The sequence below is a fragment of the Vulpes lagopus genome, chromosome 11, assembly GCF_018345385.1.
Source record: "Vulpes lagopus strain Blue_001 chromosome 11, ASM1834538v1, whole genome shotgun sequence".
Classification (NCBI taxonomy): domain Eukaryota; kingdom Metazoa; phylum Chordata; class Mammalia; order Carnivora; family Canidae; genus Vulpes; species Vulpes lagopus.
Window position 1 is genome coordinate 86,922,792 of NC_054834.1, and position 23,089 is coordinate 86,945,880.

General features: G+C 39.0%; 1 protein-coding gene across 3 annotated transcripts in view; it reads right to left on the reverse strand.

The window, feature by feature from the left end:
* Positions 1-218: 218 nt before the first annotated feature.
* LOC121472296 (fibroblast activation protein alpha) overlaps positions 219-23,089 on the reverse strand; it is a 72,876-nt gene continuing 50,005 nt past the window's right edge. For 2 of the 3 annotated variants that reach the window (XM_041723545.1, XM_041723544.1), the window contains 9 exons: positions 18,241-18,339; positions 17,700-17,769; positions 16,761-16,955; positions 11,918-11,972; positions 4,063-4,162; positions 2,928-2,992; positions 2,356-2,428; positions 2,020-2,093; positions 219-604 (listed from right to left, as the gene is read on the reverse strand). In XM_041723545.1, coding sequence (XP_041579479.1) covers positions 503-604; positions 2,020-2,093; positions 2,356-2,428; positions 2,928-2,992; positions 4,063-4,162; positions 11,918-11,972; positions 16,761-16,955; positions 17,700-17,769; positions 18,241-18,339 — 833 coding nt within the window. In that variant the 3' untranslated portion in view covers positions 219-502. Of the gene's footprint in view, positions 605-2,019; positions 2,094-2,355; positions 2,429-2,927; positions 2,993-4,062; positions 4,163-11,917; positions 11,973-16,760; positions 16,956-17,699; positions 17,770-18,240; positions 18,340-23,089 lie in introns of those variants that run through there. The other variant, XR_005982849.1, reaches the window with a different exon arrangement.

A 23,089-nucleotide genomic window follows, 5' to 3' on the forward strand; every position in this document is an offset into this window, starting at 1 on the left:
TCATTCCAGCCCTTGGAATTCTAATGATAAAAATCCAAACTCTTCTAGATTCTTCTCCAAAACCACCTAATATCACTCAGGTGCTTGTTTAGCACAAGCGTTTTCTTTCTTTCTTTCTTTCTTTCTTTCTTTCTTTCTTTCTTTCTTTCTTTCTTTCTTCTTTTTTCTTTCTTTCTGATAAAACCATAAACTGAAATGAATGCACAGAGACAAAATAATAGCACTTTAATTTCTCACTTTATTATTTTCCTCAAACGAACAGGTGATACAACACTGTCTGTGTCCAAAGCAAAAGGCATGGTTCCCTTTTCTTTCAGAGAGTGCCAGAAAATGTAAACAATATTTGGGTTGAACTTCTGAGTCTTACTGCCAGCCTTTAGAACATCATTCATTTGTTTGTTTGTACCAAGATTGAACAGCATAAAGAGTAAAACAAGCAAATGGTCTGAGGCATTTATATGAAGTGTTCAGACTGTGATACAGGCTTGCATCTGCGTCATCTTCAGTGGGACAAAGAAAAACACTGCTTTAGGAAGTGGGTCATGCGGGTATATAAGTGCTTCGAGGACAGGCCGGGTATGCCATGGTTCTGGTCAGAGTACCACTGAAACACAAAGAGAGAAGCCTGTGTCACCCCTGCGGCCACACGATGCATCCAGCTTTGACTTTTTAATGCTTGCAGGTCCTGATAATTTTTCTGATATTGTGATTGAAATGCTACTTAGGACCACTTAATAAGAGAGTTTACACGTGACCGTGACCATTAAGAACAGGAAGACAAGAGAGGCCTTTTATTAACCTTGGCTATTCTTTTGCATTCTTTAAGCTTCTATCTTAGATCTTGGTGGCTGGGCTCTTACAATGGCCAGCGTTCTGGGGGATCGGGACGCAGGCAAGTGTTCCAGAGCTGGTGTGTTGGGTCTATTACTTTGCTTCTCTGGAGCTCGGTTTCCTCATTTGAAAAATGAGGAGGTTGGATTTGGTTTTCTCTGAGGCTTCCTCTAGCTCAAAAATTCTGCGAGGCTTTTAGCCTCTGAATCCAATTCCTCTCTGCTGCCGAAAATCCACAACACATAGAACCGTAAACACCTTTCATAGGAGTTAAACATAGTATCATTAAAAACACCCAGGGAGATGACATTATAAATTTAAACTTCATTGTTGGAGAGATGCTGGTGAGATTATTGTTTTCACTGAATAAAGAGGGACAGTGGTCCTGATGGAATGCTGTATACTTACAAGGTGAATTTACATGGGGTGCGGTGGGGGGATCACAATTTAAAAAATCAGAAGAATCTCACATCCCCTTTTGTAAATTGTTTTCAAATGCCCAATTTCTAAAAATGGGGTTTCCTTTCTGAGGTTCTTGTTCCGGAAAAGCAAGTGAGGGAGAACTCATGCTCCCGAGGAGGGGTTGTCTCTCCTGCCATGGTTCTCCCCTTACTGTCCTCTCTGGTGTCCCTTCCTAGTCCTTGTGCGGCCTGGGTCCTCCAGCTAGCCCATTCATTCATTCGCTCGGGGACAAGTCGAGCCTCCGTGCGGGACCAGGCTCGTGTCGGGCCCTGGGGACACACGGATGACAGGGTTCTCTAACTCTGAGCAGAGCCCCCCGACTTCAGGAGCCTCTGAGGCCGCTGACAACATCCCCCAACTGCTTCTTACCGAACAAACAGACCTTTTGGCTGCTTCGGGACTCCCAGCTTTTTTTGTGGGGACGCCGAGCATGCAGCCACACTTATGCAAGCAGGATCACAGAACTATTGGATGTTCGAGCTAGAAGATCAGCGAATCTCACAGATGTCTCCATTTCATATACGGCTTGCCTAGTGTCCTTCAGGGAGTTTGCGGAAGATCCAAGACCCACTCGCTAATCCTTCGCCTATGCTACCTCACAGCCCGTTTGCCAGGCTTCAGTAAAAATAACAATGATATCGATAATGATAATGAAAAAATCAGATTCCTCCTCCTTTGAGCTTACGGGTCTAAGGCCGTGAACAGGAGTAAAACGAAATTATGTACCATTGCCTGGAAATCCACTTGTGCATTAACCAGAGCTTTAGCAATCTGTGCTGAGTTTTGAAAGTGCACATTATCTGCAACAAAGAGAGAGAGTTAAAGTGCTGCTAAATACCAGAAAGCATCGAGTGACAATGTACTGCCTGCAAATGAACACCGACAATTATCTAGTCGTGCGGTTGACATTGTCAGCAGTGAGTAATCGCACTCATTTGTGGAAATGTCTCTGACTCTTAGGTACTGACCCCGAGCACAGGCATAGGAGGATGCTTAATGTTTCTTAAACAAAGTGATGTTGGCTCAGTATTTTTATGTGTAAGAGTCTTGCTTAAACCTCACCATCTGCTGTTCCGTGGATGAGAAGATAGTCTACATTTCTGAAATATTCTGCTCTTGCCATCACAGTTGAATTCTGGAAAAGAGGAAAAATTAACATTTTAGTTGCTGCAAGTTCTAATAGAAAACTAGCTAAATCATTGTGCGATGGACTTAGCACCAATACTGAAATTATGTATTGCTTTGGTTGATAAATATTTAAGAGTCAGAGCAACACATTTTCATCATCATTTGCATTACTTCCATCTGATTCTTAGTTTGAAAAACGGGAAGTTTATGTGTCATATGTTACATATGAGTGAGACCTTAGGCATAAATGATGCCCGCTCAAGCTGTGTAGGGGTTGGGGGTGGGCAGGAGGATGGGGAAAAGGAGGTGAGGGAAGGGAGGATGGGGAAAGAAAGAAGAGAATCCAAGGAGAGTAAATTCCTTCCGAGTGAGGTGTTTTGCAGCTAACAAAAGATCAGCCTATTTGCTTGGGGACCCGGCAAAAGTGTAAACTCTGAAGACTGCCTCAAAAGTATTTAGCACATTTGCAAGAACTCAATGACCTAGATTAAAGAGAAAACGCTTACTTTGTAGTGCTCGAGATTATCGTTCTTTGTTGGGAGGCCCATGAATCGTTCTGTGTAGATAGATGCTATAAAATATATAAGAATATGTTGTTTACACGTGATACAGGTCATGTCACTAACCAATAAGACCCCAAGGTTACCGAACTGCTGCTCCTCACTTTCCCCCACGGAGCTGCTGAGGAAGGTTCTTGCTTTCCTTTACTGTAATGCTCCACCCACGTCATTTGCTCTGCGATTTGCCTCAACCGGGCTTGAGGAGCCAAGGAGGAAACAGGAACAGCTGCCATTAGGAAGGACTGATCTGAAGCTTTTTCTCTTCCCCCCATCAGTGCAGGGAATGTTGAGCTAGAGAGGACCTAATGGAATGGCCTCCTTGGATTTTAAAAGAAATCACAAATGTAGCCACCTCTAGTACTTTTACTGGTGTCCTCATTAATCTAGGATGGGTCTAGGTGCCTCGAATCCTCCTCTCCCAACACACATACACACACACACACACACACACACACACACACACACACACTTTCTTTTTCTGAATAAAGATTCCCTGCAAGTTATAGTCGTCTCATTTTTACTCCAACACAGGGACAAGGGTTTGATGAAAGCTAATTTTTGTCCCATTACTAGAGTCAATTCCAAATAATCATCCTGCATTGATGTTAATCATAAAAACAGGCACACATGGGGGTGGACTTCTTAACCAATTTTTTTTTTAAATCACTCTGATTTCTGGAGCAATGAAATGACAGGCTGTGTCATGGAGGTGAACAGCTTGGCTCCACCCAACTTCGTATAAGATGTGCTTAAGGTCCAGTCATGCTGCACCCGTGTGCCGGCAAAAACAGAGTCGGCTCTGGTTTTCAAGGTTTGGTTTAGCAGGAGACACAAGGTTTCGGGGAGAGGATAGCATACTCTGGGTTTTGGAAGAGTCCTTTCTTCCTCGTTCTTGAGATTTCCTTGATTGTTGCAACATGATCACAATGAATCATATAAACCACCTCATTTATAGATTATATTTTCCCCCAGTGAAGCTGGGGTGAATTTTACTGCATAATTTGTTTTCCTAGCAACCTCAAATATAGAGTAATTACGTGTTAAATGTTTTCACAGCAACATTTATGAAATGTTTCCATACCGTAATATTCCCAGCTGGAGACAGGAGCCACTGCTATCCCACATTTGAAAAGACCAGTTCCTGAAGCAAGGGCCAGTGATGAAACATATCCTCCATAGGACTGTGGAGACATCATTACAAGTCAGTCCCAGATTTGCCTTCACAAACTCTCCAACATCGTTTTACAGCAACTCTGCTCACAATAAGTACTGATGGGAGCCGAGGATATGCATGGGATAGATTAAATGTCTACCCTGCACCCGTGGCAGCAGCTCCATCTGACACAGCATAATTTCATCCCTAGTAAACTAAAAATACTTGGTGTGCTAATCAGAGCATGGTAGGGGCAGTTTAAGAGATATTTATCTTTGCAATTTTTCTGCCCCCAGTTTTTTCCTCTATATTTTTTCCAAGGAGGACCTTGCCAGAGCAAAAATCAGGATTTTAGTTGAAAGAAATGCACAGAGAAAGGAGATTATTCCCCAAATGTAAAAGCCAGATACTTCCCACAGCCTGCAGATGACCCGTGAGGCGATACTCACATCTGTGTATTTACTTATTTGTTTTCATAATAGAACAACAAGGGAAGGACATAAGAACCTTTTGGATAGTTGAAGACATGGCCAGAGTTTGTGTATAATGTAGTGTTGCCTATTCTGTTCTGAGGATTTCTGGCATAGCAGCTCAAAGGAGGAAAAGCCATTGGTGTCTTTAAAAGTCTTGCATAGTCCCCGACAAATTAAACGGAAAAACAAAGAAATGCAAAATGAGTCGGGAGTAGGGTAAGCTCTCATCAACTTTCTTCCCCAAGGAATGAGGTAGATGATTCAGAAATGTGACCCGGATAGCAGGAGATGTCTGCCCATGTCACTTGGAAATTTGAACCATTTCCTGAAAGTGAAGAAATGAGCACATAAGGTGGCATCCCCCCCTGGAAGTCTGATTTGGGCTGTAGAAACATGCTTGAGAGAGATGCTTCTTCTGGGGATGTGGATTGAACAGTGCTCTGGGTTCCGAACCCCAAAATGTGTGTTAGATCAGGAAGTGATTCTCAGTGCATATTCTTGCCCCGACACGGGAACATCCCCACAAGTCATAAGAGGACAGTGGGACTTTCCAACTAAGAATGTGCCTTATATTTAGGATTTTTTTTACCACAAACCTCTGGGAGCCATTTTCCCTTAGGTCAGCAGAGATCTCACCACCCTTTGCTATGGGAAAGTCAGTCTTTAGAGAGAGTGAAAGGGTGAGAGGGAAAGTTTTACAGAGTGAGGGACAGACAGACAGGCAGACGGACAGACATGGTAATGAGGGCAGATCAGTGGCAGCAGTCATTCTTAACCCACGAAATACATGGAATGGGGCAATAAGCTAAACAGTCTTGCTGAATTCATGAGTTAAGGGAATAATTCTTTAACCAGTTAACACTTGTATGTTTTCAGTTCTGGGGACTTTTATTGAGGACCCTTGGCTACAAAATGCAGAATAGAGGAGGCCGCTCCAATTATTTCATGGCCTCCTTTTATTACACTTAGAGGCGAACTAAAGCATGTTCTCATAGGGGAAAATAAATTTTAAAAACAGAAGGAATAGTGGCTTTAAAAATCATTTTGGTACGTGAAAATTTTCGCTTATAAAAATGATTGATTTTGATTCGTAGGGTAGCAACGACTATGACTGAAATGGAAGTTCTCTCTTTCTTAATTTTTGGTTCAAATGCGAGTAAAATAAGCCTGAGTTAGAAATATTATTGTTTGTGGTTTTATTGGAAAAGTGTGTTCACTACAAGTAACAATGGTGGGTCCCGCTGAAATAGCATGAAGTGAGATTTGAAATAAAGATCATTTACATCTAATAAAAAGGGTTTTGAACATCCCTGCTTGAAATCTCACAGATTATTAGCCCATATCTGCTCAGCGATTAGAGAGTAGTGCTGTATCTAAATAAAATCTCCATGTTTCCAGGATGAATACAAATTGTCTCTAGGAATTTGTAAGAGCAAAACTAGTGTAGCAGCAGCACAACAAAAGTAGGTGTTCTTTAAATTCTCAGGCAGCTTAGAAAAGCTATTCCTATTGTAGAAATGAAGAGGAAATAAAATAAACCCGAGTTGACTTTTTTCTGCTCTCCCATGGGTGGGGCTCCAAGGCAGAGTGGGTGGCTGTCGCAAGAAAGGAACCCACGGAGCAGATTGGCCATGAGAATTCTAGAATTTTGTCCTTTGCACTTAGATGCCTTGCCATTTTGTTTAAACGAAGGATATCTTTAAAAACATTCTTAGAAGGGCACAGAATTTTGAGGGGTTTATAGAACACTCTTATGTGAGCCGTAATGCGCATTGGAACATTTTACCTACAGGCAATAGTAATAAATAGCTAAGGTTTGTGTGGCCAAGGCGCTTGCAGCCCTCTTTGAGAACCCACACGCTCTGCTTCCCTTCTCCCACCTCAGATGTTCCCCTACTTGTCGGCTCTCCCCGTGTTCTCTGGACTCTCCAGGTCTGATCCGGCCCCGGGAATTTCACAGATGCTGCTGTCCTCTGCCTAGAACACTCTTCCCCCGGATATGGGCATGGCTCACTTCCTTCCCATTTCAAGTCTTAACTCAAAAAGAGTCGAACTGCACCTGTCCTTCTCATCTTCAACATACCAACCCTGCATCATGCTCCTTTCCTGCTTTTGCTTTTTGCTAGAGAACTTGTCATCATTTAACGTCCTGTTCATTATCCTCATTTATCACACTTATTGTCTTTCTTCCCAACTGTTCCCGACTCCATAAAGGTAGACATTTCATCTGTCTTGTTAATGAATGTATCCCCAGCACTGACAATATGGCCTGGAACACAGAGGGGGGAATAAGAGGGATGCTTGTCGAATATAAGTTTCCCTAGGGACTCGGCTAAGCCTCACAAGTGACCTGGTGAGGAAATCACTGCTGCATTTCCTGATGAGGAAGCCGTGGCTAGGAGGGAACGTAGAGGGCTCTGGGAGGCAGGGAGCAGCAGAGCTGAGACTCAAGGCCAGGACACCTGCCTCTACAACCCAGGACTTTCCTCTCTGTCCTTGCACTGGGGCAAACCTCGTCGGGGAACTTGAAGTTTTGGAGTCTAATGTAGTCTCATTAGAGGTGCATTTGTCCTACTTTTACATCGTTGATCACACATAGCAATTCAAATTGCTTATAATTAGTCACTGGAAGAGAAAGGAACTAAGATTAAATCATGAACTAATGCTTATTCAACACCACCTGGCTAGGCCTATATTAACAAAGCAAGGCCCATAAATGAGGTTGTTATTCTAATAATTTAGGCAAAACCCCTGCTGCTCTTCAATTGTCAGAATAATTACTACCGTTTTTTCTTCACATCAACCAGGGTTTTGCAACCTCAGCACTGTTGACATCTTGGGCTGGATAATTCTTTCTTCTGGGGACCTGTCCTGTGCATTGTGGGGTATTTAACAGCATCTCTGGCCTCTACTCACTAGCTGCCACGTAGCACTCCCCCAGTTGTGACAACCAAAAAAAATGACTCCAGACATGGCCAAATGTCCCCTGAGGGGCAAAACTGCCTGGTTATGAACCGGTTATAGCAGACACTTCCCTGGCATAGTGCTGGGTGCCTGGTGGATAGCTAATAAACAGCTAAAAACAGAGCTATTGGATTTTGGTTTGTATGAGCCAGAACAATAAAATGGTAAGATAAAAATGCCTCCTCTCCCCTTCTTAATTAGGATAATGGAGGGAAACGTAGGATTTGCAGCTTATTCACCAATTGACTACCAAAATTTTACGTGGTGAGCTCAACTGCTTAACACTTCATGGAGACAGATATGACATATCCTTCTTGACATGAAACACAATAATTGCTAAGTAAGACTCATGGTCATTCTCAACATCTTCTTTCGCATCTCCAGTTTCCCACAGGTCCCTGTTTATTATACTAGGAAACAGTGCTTGGAGCTGTGACCTCTTTTCACCTCCTACTTCACTGCCTAAATTCAGGTCCTTGGTATTTGTTGCCAATCTTACCTCTCACCCAGCTCCTTGGCCCACTCCCTCCCCCACCTCAGACCATCCTTCACTCTTCAGCCAAGGGTATCTTTCTAAGACACCAATTCTATTCTCTATTGATTTCAAGAAAACATTTCAATAAAAGTATCTAAGGAATCAAATACCTTTTAGTAATGCTATAGTAATCAAAATATAACAGGATTCTTTACTGTTCCTTCACAGAGTTGATACACACTATTATGTAGAGTTCATGATTTATCCAATAATTAGACCAGAGGATCTTTTCATGAGAAAGTCCTTGGTACTAATAAGATACATTTGGGAGAACACTGACTTATAGGATTAAATTCAGTTTAAATGACATCATTGGTATGTGGGATGGCCAAGTAGTATGCTAAACATTTGAGAAAACAACTTTTAAAAAAAGACAAGTCCATTCCCTCGATGAGCCTACATTCTCACAGGAGAAACCAATAGACCGACAAGATAAAACATCATAATTCCTAAAACAGCAGTATAAAGAACTGTTGGAGCACAAAGAAAGTCATATCTGAGTCAGGTTTTAAAGAATAAATAGAAGTTTTCCATTTTGGAGGAAGAGGAGCAGAATAGAAGAAGATGGGTGCATTGCAGGTATAGGGAAGAGGATTCACAAAAACATGGAAGTAAGGAAGTGCAGACATATTCAAATTATTCATAAAGGCGTGAGGAAAAGTGGAAAGAGATGAACATGGAAGAGCAGGTTACAGCCAGATTGTCAAGAGATTTCCATGCATGGAAATAAGTTTGGGCACCAGGTCAAGGTCAATGTGTGGCCTTAGAAAGTATAGAAGCATGTAAGTTATGTTTTGGAAAAATAACTTCAGTAGCAACATTGCAGTTTGTGAGATCAAAGCAGGAAGGCTAGTTAAGAGGCAATTGGGATAGTTAAACTGGTACCACACAATGGTCCATGGACCAAAAGAATCAGCATTACCTGGGATCTTATTAGAAATGCAAATCCTCAGGCCTCACCCTGGATACTGAATCAGAATCTCTGATGGTAGGGCCCTGGAAACTGTTTCAACGAGTTCTCCAGGTGATGCATATGAAAGCCAAAGTTTGAGAAGGTCTGATCTAAGCCACATATGAAGAGAACTGAACTAAAGCCCTGGCTCTGGGGACGAGGAGAACAGATTTAGATGTTTGAAGATAGCACTGACAGAACTTACTTACCAATGGGATGTGGGAGTTGGGGATCAAGAGAAATTGAAAGTGCTCTGAATTTACTAATTGGGGTGACTAGGTGTGTGATGAGGTCCTTAAATAAAGACAAGGACTTGTTTTAAGTAGACTATAGCAAGTTTAGCTTGTGTGGGTTAGGCTTGAGGCTCCAGTAAGACATTTGGGACAGATGGTCAGTGAGCATTTGAAACATGGAGCTCAGAAGAGAGGTGGGGGCTAGCGGCAGTCATTGCCATCTTTGAAATGACATGGGTTTCCCCAGGGAAGTGAAAAACAATGAGGGCCATAGCCAGACCCTGGAAAACATGGACATCGGAAGAATGAATGGAGTGTAATGATCATGGAGACGTAGGAAAATAAGAGGAGTGTGTCGCAGAGCCATAGATAGGGCCCATCCTCCTTTATGCAGTCTAAAAGGCTCCTGGTATTGGCTATCTACCTACCTATCCAAACTCATTTCCTTCACCTTCCTCACTACATGCTTTACACTTCTGAAGTTTCTGACATCCAGACCAACCATGCCCTACTCATTTTTACCTCAAGACTGGGCAAGTTTGTCTTCATTTTCTGGAATGCACCGTTACTGACCTATCTTCTTCACTGCCTCTTTTCTGAATCTTCCCTTTGCTCTCACAGCCAGAATGAACCACTCTTGTCCCTGGTGTTCTCGCCTCAAGTTGTATCTGTCTTAACACTTGGAACATTGCTGAGCATTTCTGTTTTTGCTCTGTTTTATCTAATAGAGGGCCAGGGCTATAACTTACTCATCTTTTCATCTTCTAAAGAACCTAAAATAAGACCTAGTTGAGGGATGCCTGGGTGGCTCATGGTTGGGCACCTGCCTTCAGCCCAGGGTGTGATCCTGGAGTCCTGAGATCGAGTCCCACATCAGGCTCCCTGCATGGAGCCTGCTTCTCTCTCTGCCTGTGCCTTCTCTCTCTCTGTCTCTCATGAATAAATAAATAAAATCTTTAAAAAAAAAAGGACCAGTTGAGATCCAATAAAAATTTACTACATCGAGGAAAAAATGCATTAGTTAGTGATCAGATGGGTGGATTATATAAATCTTAAAGATTTGATGGGGAAAAAAACAGTGTAGTATTAAGGTCTTTTTCCTTCAGGATCTTCTGGGTCCTGCTGATTGAGGGGCTGCTCAAATGTTGCATCCACTGGCAGTTCACATTTTCCTTCTTTTGCACATGCTCTCGGGGTTTACCTCACAATCATTGCCATGTTGGAAAGTAAGCAATAAAGGGGGCTTATTAGACCACCTCTTCTAGTAGCATTTGCACAGACCTCTTGACAATCTCTTATTGAAGAATCTCAGGCTGATATGCATGTATTTTGGGGGTGCAGAGTGGATTCTTTAAATCATCCCACATAGGTGGTTCTCTACCAAACTAATACCAGGATGTTCTAGAAATGAAATCAAAAGTTCCACTTCCCGGTTATTTCAAAGGCTGCAGTAAAAGAAAATTAAAACTATAAGAGAAATGTTAACGACGATATGTAAGTGTTCGGCATGAAATTTGAATTCTCTCAAAAATTTACTTTAGGAAATTTCATAAAAATGGATGGTGGGAGAGATCTTATCTGAAATATTTCACTACAAAAATATTTCATTGATTTCCACCCATTTGAATTCTGTTCTGTTTAGATATTTAACATTTGATAGTTTTAAGAAGGACCAAATGGCTTGAAGTAACAACTTTCCACAAATTCATAACAGCTCTTCATCTGGTCACTGAGCTGAGAGCTGAGCCGGAGCCTGCAGATTCCCTTCAATATTGGGTTTCATTCCCTCCATCTGAAAGCAGGCCGCTCTCAGAGAAAACAGCCAAGAAAAACAACCCAAGCCCAAACGGCTGCAAATTGACTTGCAAATGTACAAATTCAGACCAAAAAGTGAAACAGGAAATCTTCTTTGAAGGGTAATTATCATAATTTATAATGGGCAAATCTAAACTCTTTCCAATATTTCTCTAAACTTTCCAGTGACTTCATTGCCCAGGATTTGGGAAGTTTTGCCACTTCCTTTTCATGTGTATGTTGAGAACCTTCACAGTTCCTCAAACATGGGCAATTATCTTCATGACCTATGACTTGAAAACTAAATTATACTTCTCTCCCACTGACACAAATTAATATTAGATCTGGTAAGAGAACTTGATTATCCCCCCCCCCCCCAAAAAAAAGAATCAAAACAGCCAAGAGATGATTGGGATAGGCTAGGTACTAGGGAATTTATATTTTAAAAGTTCCTGTGATTTCAAAGATTGGCTTAGCTTTTCATAAAAATGAAATGATGAAATATAAAAAGATATATATGAAATCTAAAATAACAAAGGAAATTGAACCTCTGAAAGATAGTTCAGTTCAGTATACTATAGTCTAATACAAAAAAATTAAAAATATGTCAATTATGAGTTAATTTGCTATATGGAAGAAACTAAATGATTGGGAAAAAGGAACACTTAAAGCCACCACTTTGAAGCATAGATTATCTAAATTGACTGTTTCCATTGACAGATTAAATGATGTTGCAACATTAACATTTCATGAGAAACCTTATAAGCGCACACTTTAGAAAATTATGATTGCTGAGCTGAATAACAGGCATAAAACATATAAAACAACTCACCCAGCCCCATATGGCTATTCTTTTTTCATCAATGAAACCCATTTCTATGAATTTTCTAAAGTAAAAGAAACAAATTTTTAGAATTTTAAGTGTGTACACATGACATTTACTTCATTACACAAGCATATTTAATCCAAAGATTTAATAGAAACGCTCCATTTTCTTTGTTTAAACACATGCATAATAACACTGCACTTACAAATAATTAAAAGAATATTATCATGCTTTCTGCAAAGGATAAAACGGATCCTTCAGACTCTACTGTACATCTATTGGGTAGTATTTGCAGGGCTACAGGTCTAGTATCCTAATTGTGTGAGTGAGTTACTTGAGACTCAAGAGTTCAAGACCCAGGCTGACAGCAACACAAGAAGTAATAGCACCACGACTAGGACCAAATTCCTAAATCCCCAGATTTTGGAAAAAAGATTTTTGTTGCTGCTGCTTTAAATTTTATCAATCTTAAATGCTTAGATGTTAGTGATAATCACCATGTCACTTTTGGTCACTTTCATCCATGGAAAAATGACCATCCCTCTCCCATTTCATACTCAGGTACCCTCAATTTATCACAATACAGATAATTATACGTATCTTTTAGGATATGGACGTGATTCACTTGAGTTCCATCACAGAAGAGCCTTTCTTTGAAAACTATATTGAAAATAAATATCCTTTTAGGACCAAGTGACCATGCCAAAGGGCAACCTTCACAAAAGTCATGGGAAACCCTCAGAAATGTAACTTTGCAATGTGAGCACAAAATAGGAATGTTTTAGGCTAATTTATCCCAGGCCTCCTTGAGGTTTAGCGTTCTGGAGCAATTGTGACTTATTTGGGGGATGGTTTCATAAAAACTCAGAAAACTCTTAGAAAAAGAGAAGCAGTGGAAGAAAAAAGCACACGGGGTGAGCCATTGCAGAGACCCGGATGCAACAGTGACAGGAAGGAGGGGAGGAGAACAAAGTGACACACAGGGAGCCAGAAAAATACTATTTTTTTTGTTCCTTTTGGTTATGTTAACACCCTTTCTCATTCTTCTCCAGAAATAAGATGGAATGGTTTCATTAGTTGAATAATGGAGTTTCTTATAGGGATTTCACAGCAACCATTTTGCTCGTTGCATTGATTCAACATGCACGTTTCCAATGCACAGAGGAGTTGGGCAAATGCCCGGGACAAACAGATGGGAAGAAGCCCCGTCAGTCACAGCTTACCCCACACCAACTCTGAGGGACACTGAGGAGTCTACGGGGAAGAAATGCAGCAGCAGCAAACGGAAAGTTGCTACCTGTGTGGATGGTGTTCATGGTAAAACAGAGAAAATGTGCAGCAAAGTGTGGAATTTCAGCAATTCTTCCATAAACTTCAAAAGCCAAATGAAAGAGGAGAAGGCTCACTTTCTTTGTTAAAAAAAATCTTTCCTCTAGTGCTCGAAGATAGTTCTGAGCCATAAAATCAATTTCGATTTTATGATCTCCCAGAAGCTAGCAATCATATTGCCTTGCATCTGGGGTAAAAGCAAATAGCAGGTGATACATCGGGAGCAGGAAATTCTTAACAGCTCCCTTCCTTGGTTTATTCTGAAAGGATGACATTTACAGGAAATGATAGTGCAATCGTTAACATGGAAATGAAACATTAACACTTAATGTGGAGGGACTAGGTTAAAGGTTAGCTAGATAATCTGAGCACTTCGAAGCCAACAAGGCTCTATAAAATTTATTTCCAAATTCTGAAGCGCTCGCAGAAGAGTTATCAGAAACACTGTTGATAATGTGGTGAAATAAAGAAAATGTTAGTAACAAATGAGAAAGCATTTTGGAGGCTGGACTGAACTTTACAACTTTTCTCGCACAAAAATGGCCCTAGGCCAAAGGTCAATTTGGAATCCTAGGGATCAGTTATTATTCTATTTTGGAATTGTTCTTATCGATACCATGTATAACAGTATGATATATTTTCTCACCACCAGCCTTCAAGCTGAAATTTTTATTTTCAAATTGTGGGAATATAAAAAATGTGAAATATACCCCAAATGAATAGAACTGACCCTCTAACTAACGAAGTTTTATGGGTCCTACATATGTACCATTTGCAGAGAAGCCTGATGAAAGCACTTCCTGGTTTCACTTATGCTTTGACCTCATAAGCATTCTCTTTTGTGTAGTCAGTTGTGAGGTTGTATGGCTTCTTCTTCTTCATTTTTTTTTAAATCCTGTTTTGCTTTGTTTAAATCTATTTATTAACCCTGACTAGTATTTACTGTCCCTTCCAAATATGTACACATGATTTTCTTTTGGTATCTGAAAAATTTAGCCAGTTTGCCTTTTATATGAGACTGAAGGGGACAAATTTCATTCTTTTGTGGGAAGGTAACTTGAGGGCTACTGTAAAGGGATTGCAATCCCAATTCCCATGTCAAACATTCAGTGTCTGATTCCTAAAATGCTTCTTGGCAGACATGTGGTTGAATTATTCCCAGGATTATCATTATAAATCTATCCTTTTCAGCTTTTGTTTTCTCAAAGCATCGGGTTCCAAGGCTTCCCTTTCACTTTTGCAGAATGATGCCTTCAAGCAAAGCCAGGCCAGCCCCAAGTGCATCTCCACTATTGTGTATATGCTTTGCCTGGGTCACAGAACCTCCTCTTGTTCCCTAGGCTGTTTACTAAACGTTCCGTCTAGCAGCAATGCTATCCCTTCAGAGTGCTGAGGGTTTATCCATTCTACAGATTATAAGATCACTGAAAGTAGAGATCATAAATTGCAAAATTTTACACAGAGTGGATGGCAATGGCACATACTAATATTTGATCTGTTGTTGAATGGCTGAGCAAATGAGGGAACATATGCCTGCTCCAAAGCAGGAAGACTTTCTTCAGATTCCATCCTAAAAATGGCTCAGAGAAGGTACAGGTAGCCAATTACTGCCTCTGGTCTATCTTCAATTCTAAATGCCAAAGACATTTATATTATTGTGAAAATTGGTACAATTTATGGCTTCATGTCCCACATATTGAACATCAGAAATAACAATTTTCCTTAAGGCCTCTACAGGGGTTTCAGGTTTAAATTTTCATTCCATCCAAGAAACGCGATCAGGTCTGTTTCTTGAGATATTCTTAAATTCAAATGCTGCAATTTTGGTGGTAAATAAGTGATGATGTATTGTGTTGTTATCAGTAGATTGTGATGACGATGATGAAGATAAGTTTGTTTTTTAACCAGTGCCAAAACAAACCACTTTTTAGCTCTACCAATTTTGGAAAAGATCCAGTTGAATTACAAATGAGGTATAATCTACATCTGGCTTTTGATGTGGTCCTAGGGTCCCATGCCCTTGGTGTTTATTACATGCTTTAAATACAAAGAGATGTGAATCACAGTGCCAAAAAAAAAAAAAAAATCTTAAAGAATTAGGTCTGTAACACTGACAATGGTGTTCATACTCCCATCAAGGCACACACAGTCTTTGTGTGAGAAATTGGTAGATCTCTTGGTAGATCTTTCTTTGAGCTATCTCTTCTATGGTTCTCCATTAGGCAGAAGATTCTCCTAAACAGGTTAGTGGCAGACAGGCCAAAAATCTGGATCAGCGAGAAAGATGGAGCCTCCTAGAAATTAGCCGTGAATAATGCTTACAGATTGTGTAGTGTTATTTAATAATCTACTTATTCATTTGTCAGATTTTACCCAAATAGACTGTTTTTAATTGAACATTGTATATAACTGTGTGTATATTACTGTTCACAGAATGGAAGGAAAATTTGAAAACATATGGGTTATGATTACTTTTCTATTTTTAAAAATAATTACTTGTGAGTCTAAACTCTTCTGCTGTGATTAGAGACAAAAATACAGAAAAGTATTGTCTGGGCCTGGCTCCTAGCTGTTAAATACAATCTTCATTGTTTATGCTATAATGAAATCAGTAACTATTAATGACATCGAGACGATAAAAGGAAATTACTAATGAATTTTCTAAATTGCTCTTTGCTGTGAAACAGTATTTGACCTTAGGCCATCACGCACACATATACATCCACGACTGAGAGTGCAAGTGGCCTGTGTTGGCTTTAACATTTATAAACTACTGTTCTCTAACTTCACATAGCCACAACATAATAACGGAAACCCAACAACTATAGAGAAATATCCAGAAGAATCCTGCACAGGTTTTCCAAATAAACAATTTCAGTGACTCTATTCTTTCTGTTTCAGAAAACATGATGGAGATGGAGACATAAATTGTGGTTGAGAATGTAGTTGGGAAGAATTCAGATTATGAGTCTGTCTTCCCTATGAATGTTTTCATAATAAAATTTGTATTACATAAAATGAATTGCTTTTTGTCAAATGAAAACAGGAAAATATTCTCATCCTAGCACAGCTGAAATTCACAGCTAGCTTAATTACAAAAGAATGCCTAGTATCTATAAGGATACAGTGTTGATGAAATCTTGAGGCATTCCTAAATTCATGAGGTAGGATCCACAATGCTTGAGTAAATTCAGATGTTTTGTTTCCTATGGACCATCCCTAGAGTTATGCATATTTTTTTGTGAACCATGTGAATAAATGAAAGGATATCAGAATGATGAAACAACAAAAGAGAGTATTTGTCATTTATCACCATACATCATGTTTTGTGCATTTATTAGCTCTTTTCCATCAACAATTTTTTTCTCACATTGGGCAAAAATATCTCTTTAATGATAACTTTAGATGAAGTTAGGAAAATAGACAAAAAAGAATTAAATCATTAAAGATGGAGAAACCCAACAGTGATTGCATGACTTTTATTGCACATCAATTTCTGTTTGAATGAGAAGGTGCTCACCTGACAGCTGTGATCTGGTCCTCAACTTCATAAACACCCAGCTTTCGATATACTGCATACAGGAGTTTGTCACCTTGGTAAGCTGTTCCTCGGCCATCCACCAAGGCAATGACTATCCCTTCCTTACTTGCAAGATAAGAAATCCAATTAATACTGAATACAGACTTTACGCTCTGACTGCAGGGACCACCATACCTAAAGGAAAAAAAAAAAAAAAAAGAATCTTGGATTCCTTTGTAAAACTCAACTTGTCATGATGGCTAAGAATTGCCTTTAGTATTTCCCAGTACATTTGTATGATAAAATTTCAATAACAGTGGCATTAGAACTGGCTCAAAATCAAGAGAGGACCAGGCTTTTCCCAGAGGTTTGCTACAAGGAAGTTGTTTTGGGACACAGCCTCTCCTATTCCCCAAAACGGATACATCTAGGGTTGGCATTTCAAGGAATATGTGTGGGTTTTTCGTCATTTCTGCCACCTGCCACTTGCTAAAAGCAGGCATAAGATATACTAAAAAAAATGCATGGTGTTTTAAGCAAATTGTGTGTAGGTCAGCACTGATTTTGGGTGTGATTCCACTAAATGTATTCCATTCCCTTATTTCATTTCTAACTCACTTACATAAGACATTAAGATGATTTACAATATTTTTTGGCTGCAATTTCTCTATCTCAAAGGTATTCTGACACATTCGGCAATTTGCCATACAAAGGAAATTCAAGACAGCGAATGCAAGCCAGTCCATCTAAAATCCCCAAACTTCCTCAATCTATTTTAAATAGCCATATTTTATTTACTCTGATTAGTTGAGGAATATATAAAAACAGCATCAATAGGAACTGTTACCAAGGAGAATGGTTCATTCTATCTCATAAATGTGTATTTAATTCAACATATTTTCAGTAAATAGTTTTTACACCAAAGAAAATATTACATACACTTGAATTAGCAAGGGATACTTCTTTGATCTGTCAAACCGGGGAGGAAGCATCATCTTGTACCATAAAGCTTGGGGGGGGAAAAAAGAAAAATCTTCATTCCACTATGTTCATAACATTATTTATTTTCTTTACTAACAATATGACATAAAATCAATTCATAACTGGCAAACTGTAAAAAATCAAGAATGTAGTTTAAATTGATTTTATTACATATTTTTTGTCAAATTTATAAATTACTAGAAATCTTGAGTTGTATTTTCCAGAAGCACACACTCTAAAATTAAAAATAAACTGTAAAATATATCAATGTTGAAATGGAACTATAGGAAAGTATAAGATCAACTCTATTTACAAACATGTTAAAGATCTTTCGTGAAGCTTTATTGTTACAGTAAGATTGGTTTACTTAAGACCTTTGATATTATAGGGTTTGGACTATAATATTTATCTTATATTTTGTTTAATATAAGTAAGATAAGATAAAGTAAGATAAGCGTACAGCTTCATATTTGTAAATGAGAAGTTTTTAAAGTCTTACTAATATCATCCACTTCAAGTTTCTTAATTTCCTCTTTAGGCAGCTGGATATTTTTCAAAGCATTTTCCAATTCTTTGTTTTCTTCCAGGATTTTAATTTCTTAAAAAAAAACCAAAATGTTCATTTTTGATTAGTAGTATTCCATAAAAGAGTCCTTTCTTAAAATTCTTTTGGTTTTAATATGGATGAAACTGAAACAATATAAGGAACTGTATAAAAAATTTATCTTGACAAGCACATTTTTAACCCAGTCTTTAAAATAGGTATGAGTTTATGATGACATTAATCATTGCCTCCTGAAACTGATCTTTATGGCATCAAAACACATTTTGAGCAGAATCACAGAGGCAACAATGGTTAGTCACCATATTTTCCCATCTCCAACTTTTCTAACATGAAGCTATGATCTGAGTAGGTGACCCTTTTTTTATCATCTACTAAGAAAAAATAAAAGTAGTAGAAGTAAAATCTTTATTGCTGAAACTTCAAATTAAAAATAGAGGTACCTAAAAAAAAAAAAAATAGAGGTGCCTGAGTGGCTCAGTCCGTTCAGCATCCAACTCTTGATTTTGGCTCAGGTCATGACCTCAGGCGTGCTCAGCAGAGAGTCTGCTTATATACTCTCTCCCTTTGCCCCTCCCCCATCACATACACACCCTCTCTCTCAAATAAGTAAATAAATCTTTAAATAATTAATTATGTAGTCACAAAGCTTGTTTTTAAGTTTACAATGTGTAAAGTGAAATATTCTTCCTGTGATTTATATATATATATATTTTTTTTTTCGAGAGGGAGAGAGAGAGAGAAGTGGGGGAGGGGCAAAGGAAGAGGGAGAGAGAGAATCTTAAGCAGGCTCCATGGCCAGTGTGGAGCTGGGCACGGGGCTCCATCTCACAACCCTGAGATCATGGCCTGAGCCCTGAGCCGAAATCAAGTCATACACTTCGCCGACTGAGCCACCAGTCACCCCAACATATACATTTCTTTTCCTGCTGTACTTAATTAATATAAGATATTCCTCCCTTTTTTTGTAATTGAATTATTGCACATCATATACCTTCATATCATTTCTCCCAAGGTGGTTATACATCTTAGTAAAATAACAATATACACACTATGATCTCTTTCTCTTTTTCACCTTAAAGGATCTTCTAAAAAACTGCTGCTTATATTTAAGCTTAATTATGATTCACACTTTAATCTTTGAAACTGAATAATCCATTGATCTCCTGATGCCATAGTTTAGTGGTATATGCAAATGGGTTTCTAGCAATAGAGGGCTTTTTGCAAGTTTTATTTTGAACTAGAATTGATACTGGTTATCTTCTAGAGAAAAGTTAGGCTTTCATATAGTACGCGGAGTTTGACGATTTGTTTTTCTTAAAAGAAGGTCTGGATGACTTCTGAGATATGGCAGTTTTTACAAAAGACATCCTGTGAACTTCTTGTTTTTGTGCCTTTTTAAAAAGTGGTCCTTGAAGATGGGGAACTGGAGGAGTACTTGTAACTACAGTAAGTTTGCCAAACCACTTCCCTTGTAACTCTCAGTTTTCATATACTCATGGCATTTTGTTCCAACATGTTATATTTAATCTTAGAACAAGTATAGATGTTTTGGTATGAGTTGTATAAGATACATAATAAATTTCATTTTAACTTTGGATAATCCATCAGGAAAGAAATACTTGTGGCATCTTAAAAGTTAAAACCAAAAAAAAAAAAAAAAAGCCCTCAAAAAACAACAACAAAAAAAGCCCCACCAAATATACAGTTCTAAGTACAATGGAGCCAGCTCTTCATTCTCCTTGTGTGGGTTCTATGTGTGGAGCTATTATGAATAAAGGGAATCCTATAACGTAGTCACACAGAGTGACTACATTGTAATTGCTTCTTTATTTATTTTTATATTTTGTTTATTATTCTATTTTTTTATTTGCTTATTTATTTTTATCATTTTACCAAATACCGGAAGTCAGAAACTGTATTACAAGGGTTGACAGATTGGCTAGACTGATTTCTCCATTTTCCTTCCAGCTATTGAACTTTCCTGATTCATGGCTTACTGAAATGTCAGATTTAATTCATAAGCTTTTTAATGCTTTATAGTCCAGAGAAGCATTTGTTCATACGGTAACTTGGCAATTTTCCCACCCCTTGGAGCAAAATGGGATCTCAAAGGACTGTTGGTGGTGGGGGTGCTGATTGGGCTTCTCTATGTGGCTTTGCATTAAAAGCCTATAACCTGGAAGTTGTGCTACAGTTCAGAGTACCTTTACCTTATTTCGCTCGTCATTATACACTCAGTACCTACCATACTTAGTACCGAGTACAGCGATATCTATGTGGTATATATGTGGTATGCACTCTATTTATTTGTGGGTTCTTCATTATGATGAAATAAAAAGAATGATGGATCATGTAAGAATTTTTGTTTTAATTATATTAACTACTATATGTTGCTTATTAATTAATTTATGTGAAGAATCTGTGGAAAAGTTGATAAATGAGATCATTAGATCAGTTGGGTAATTGTAATGAGCACCTGCTGTGCCTGAAGCGACTAAGTCTCTTTTGGGATGTCTATGTCATAAAGTGGCAACCCTTCTGGGTTTCTAAAGCATTTGGTTCAGGTCCTGTGTTATTTCCAAATGACCTTATCCCACTTTGCCAATAAAACGAGGCCATTACACTGTTTTCTACAATGTCTACAAACTTTCATACAATGACATTAGTAATTTCTTCATTTTCACTCAGCACAAGGCCAGAAATGAATCTCTACATGTTTCTGGAGTCCATTTTTTCCCAACTTCTCAGAGACCTCCCTCCTTTATGTCTTCCACCATTTCTGGTCTCCAAATTTCTTCTATCAGTGTTTAACCATGCTCGAATGTTCATTCTGTTTCAAAACCAAAATTAAACCTCTATCAACTGCTTCCAGCCATCGTCTCACCTCTTTCCTCCTCTCTTCAGGCAGGCCTATTGAAAATATTGCTCTTTACTTACCTCCTGTGCAGGCCTAAACTTGCTGCAGTCTGGCTTCCACCTCCACTGTTCCTCTGAAACTGCTCTGACCAACCCAATGGTAATCTCTCTCTTGCTAAGTTCATTGATTTAGAGCAGGTCTCATTTCACTCTCTGTAGCACTTGACACAGATGAGCCCTCCTCTTTCCTGAGATCCACTCTTCTCTGGGTTCTATGATACCATACTCTCAAGGTTATCCTCCTTCTGTTCCCTTCTCTGTCTCCTTTATAGGTTCATTTTCCTCTTCTCATTTCTCGTGTTGGTGTTCTGCATGGTTTTATTCCTACTCTGTGGTCTTATCCTCTTCCATGGTCTCAGTTACCATGTAATTCACCAACAAATGACTTCTTGTTTCTCATCTTCAGTCCAATGTCCAGATACAAAATTTAGTCACTCTGGGACAGCTCCACTTGGGTATCCCATCGGCACCCCAAGCTCAGCATTAAAAACAAAATTCATCATCTCCCCAAAAACGTTCTCTCGGCTGCGAATTCCGCTCTGGTAAAAAGCATCAATATCAATCCACTTGACCAAGCTAGATGTCCAAGCAGCATTAATCTCCTTTATATTTGTGAGTTTCCAGTTTGACGTATCTATCATTAGGAGACATTTCCCAACCACCAAGCCCCACATACAGTACCCTGCTTGTGTGCTGTCCTGCTTTACTCCCCCCATCCTAATCCTTTATCCTGCTCTACTCTCCACTCACATGTTTGCATTCCCAATTGATCTATAATCTCCTCATGGACCTGGACCATATCTAACCCAGTGTCTGTTCATTTTAAGGATCTAGTATCCAGCACAATGTCTGATTTAATGTGATAGGTGCTTAACAAATATCTATTGGATAAAGATTTCTGGTACCAAATGCACTGGAAAACAGGTGAAAAAAATCTACAAATAAATAGAAGACCTAGCATCAGCTCTAAAACTCAGCTTATCTGGGTATTTATTAAATATTCAGATTCTCTAGCCTAATTTAAGATCCGCCTGAACTGGGGAGGGCCTGGGAATCTGTATTTACAATAAATACCTCTGGAGAATCTCATCACTAGGCGAATTTGCAGAACTGTGTTCTAAAAAAATCGCATTCTGTTCGAGAGTTAGAAAACATATAAATACATATGAGAAATGAGAGTCACATGAGCTCTGCACCTATTTTGTAAGAATTGGGTGAAATAATAACACTTTTGTATGTAGTACTGAAATTGGTATCTGGCCAGAATAGGAGAAGGATAATTAAAAAGTGGAAATTCATGCTCTGAAAAAAGGGAGGCTGACCTTTAGCAGTCATGATAAAATGGGAATCATGCATTTATGGGAATTTCCATTAAAACAAAATCTTACAGATTTGAATGTAGTATTGCTTTAAAATCTCTCTTACTCAGGGTTGAGATGAACCATACTGAGAAAGACAATGTTTTATTCTTACAAGTATTTCATTATTAGACACGAGGTCAAAAAATCCCACAACTCTAAAATGACACTGGGTTCACAGCCCCTGTTTTACAATACCTGTCCTGTCTAGAGTTTTGGCACTGACTCTGGTTTTCCTCATTATTTTATATTCACCTGTTTTACTTGAGCCATTGAGCTGGCAGCCAAACTAGTCCCAAAGCAGTCTCCTGACTTGTCAACAAAGATGTCCAGGGAGGATCACAGGCACGAGTCCTGAAGTCCCTCATTGTCCCTCATCTCCATCAACTTCAACCCTATAATGTTGTTTAACGGAAAATCAAAAGACAACGAGGAAACTGCAGGGAGAGCATCTGGGCAATCGCATGCTTGGACCACTCTGCCCAGAGCAAAGACAGTCATCTTTGATC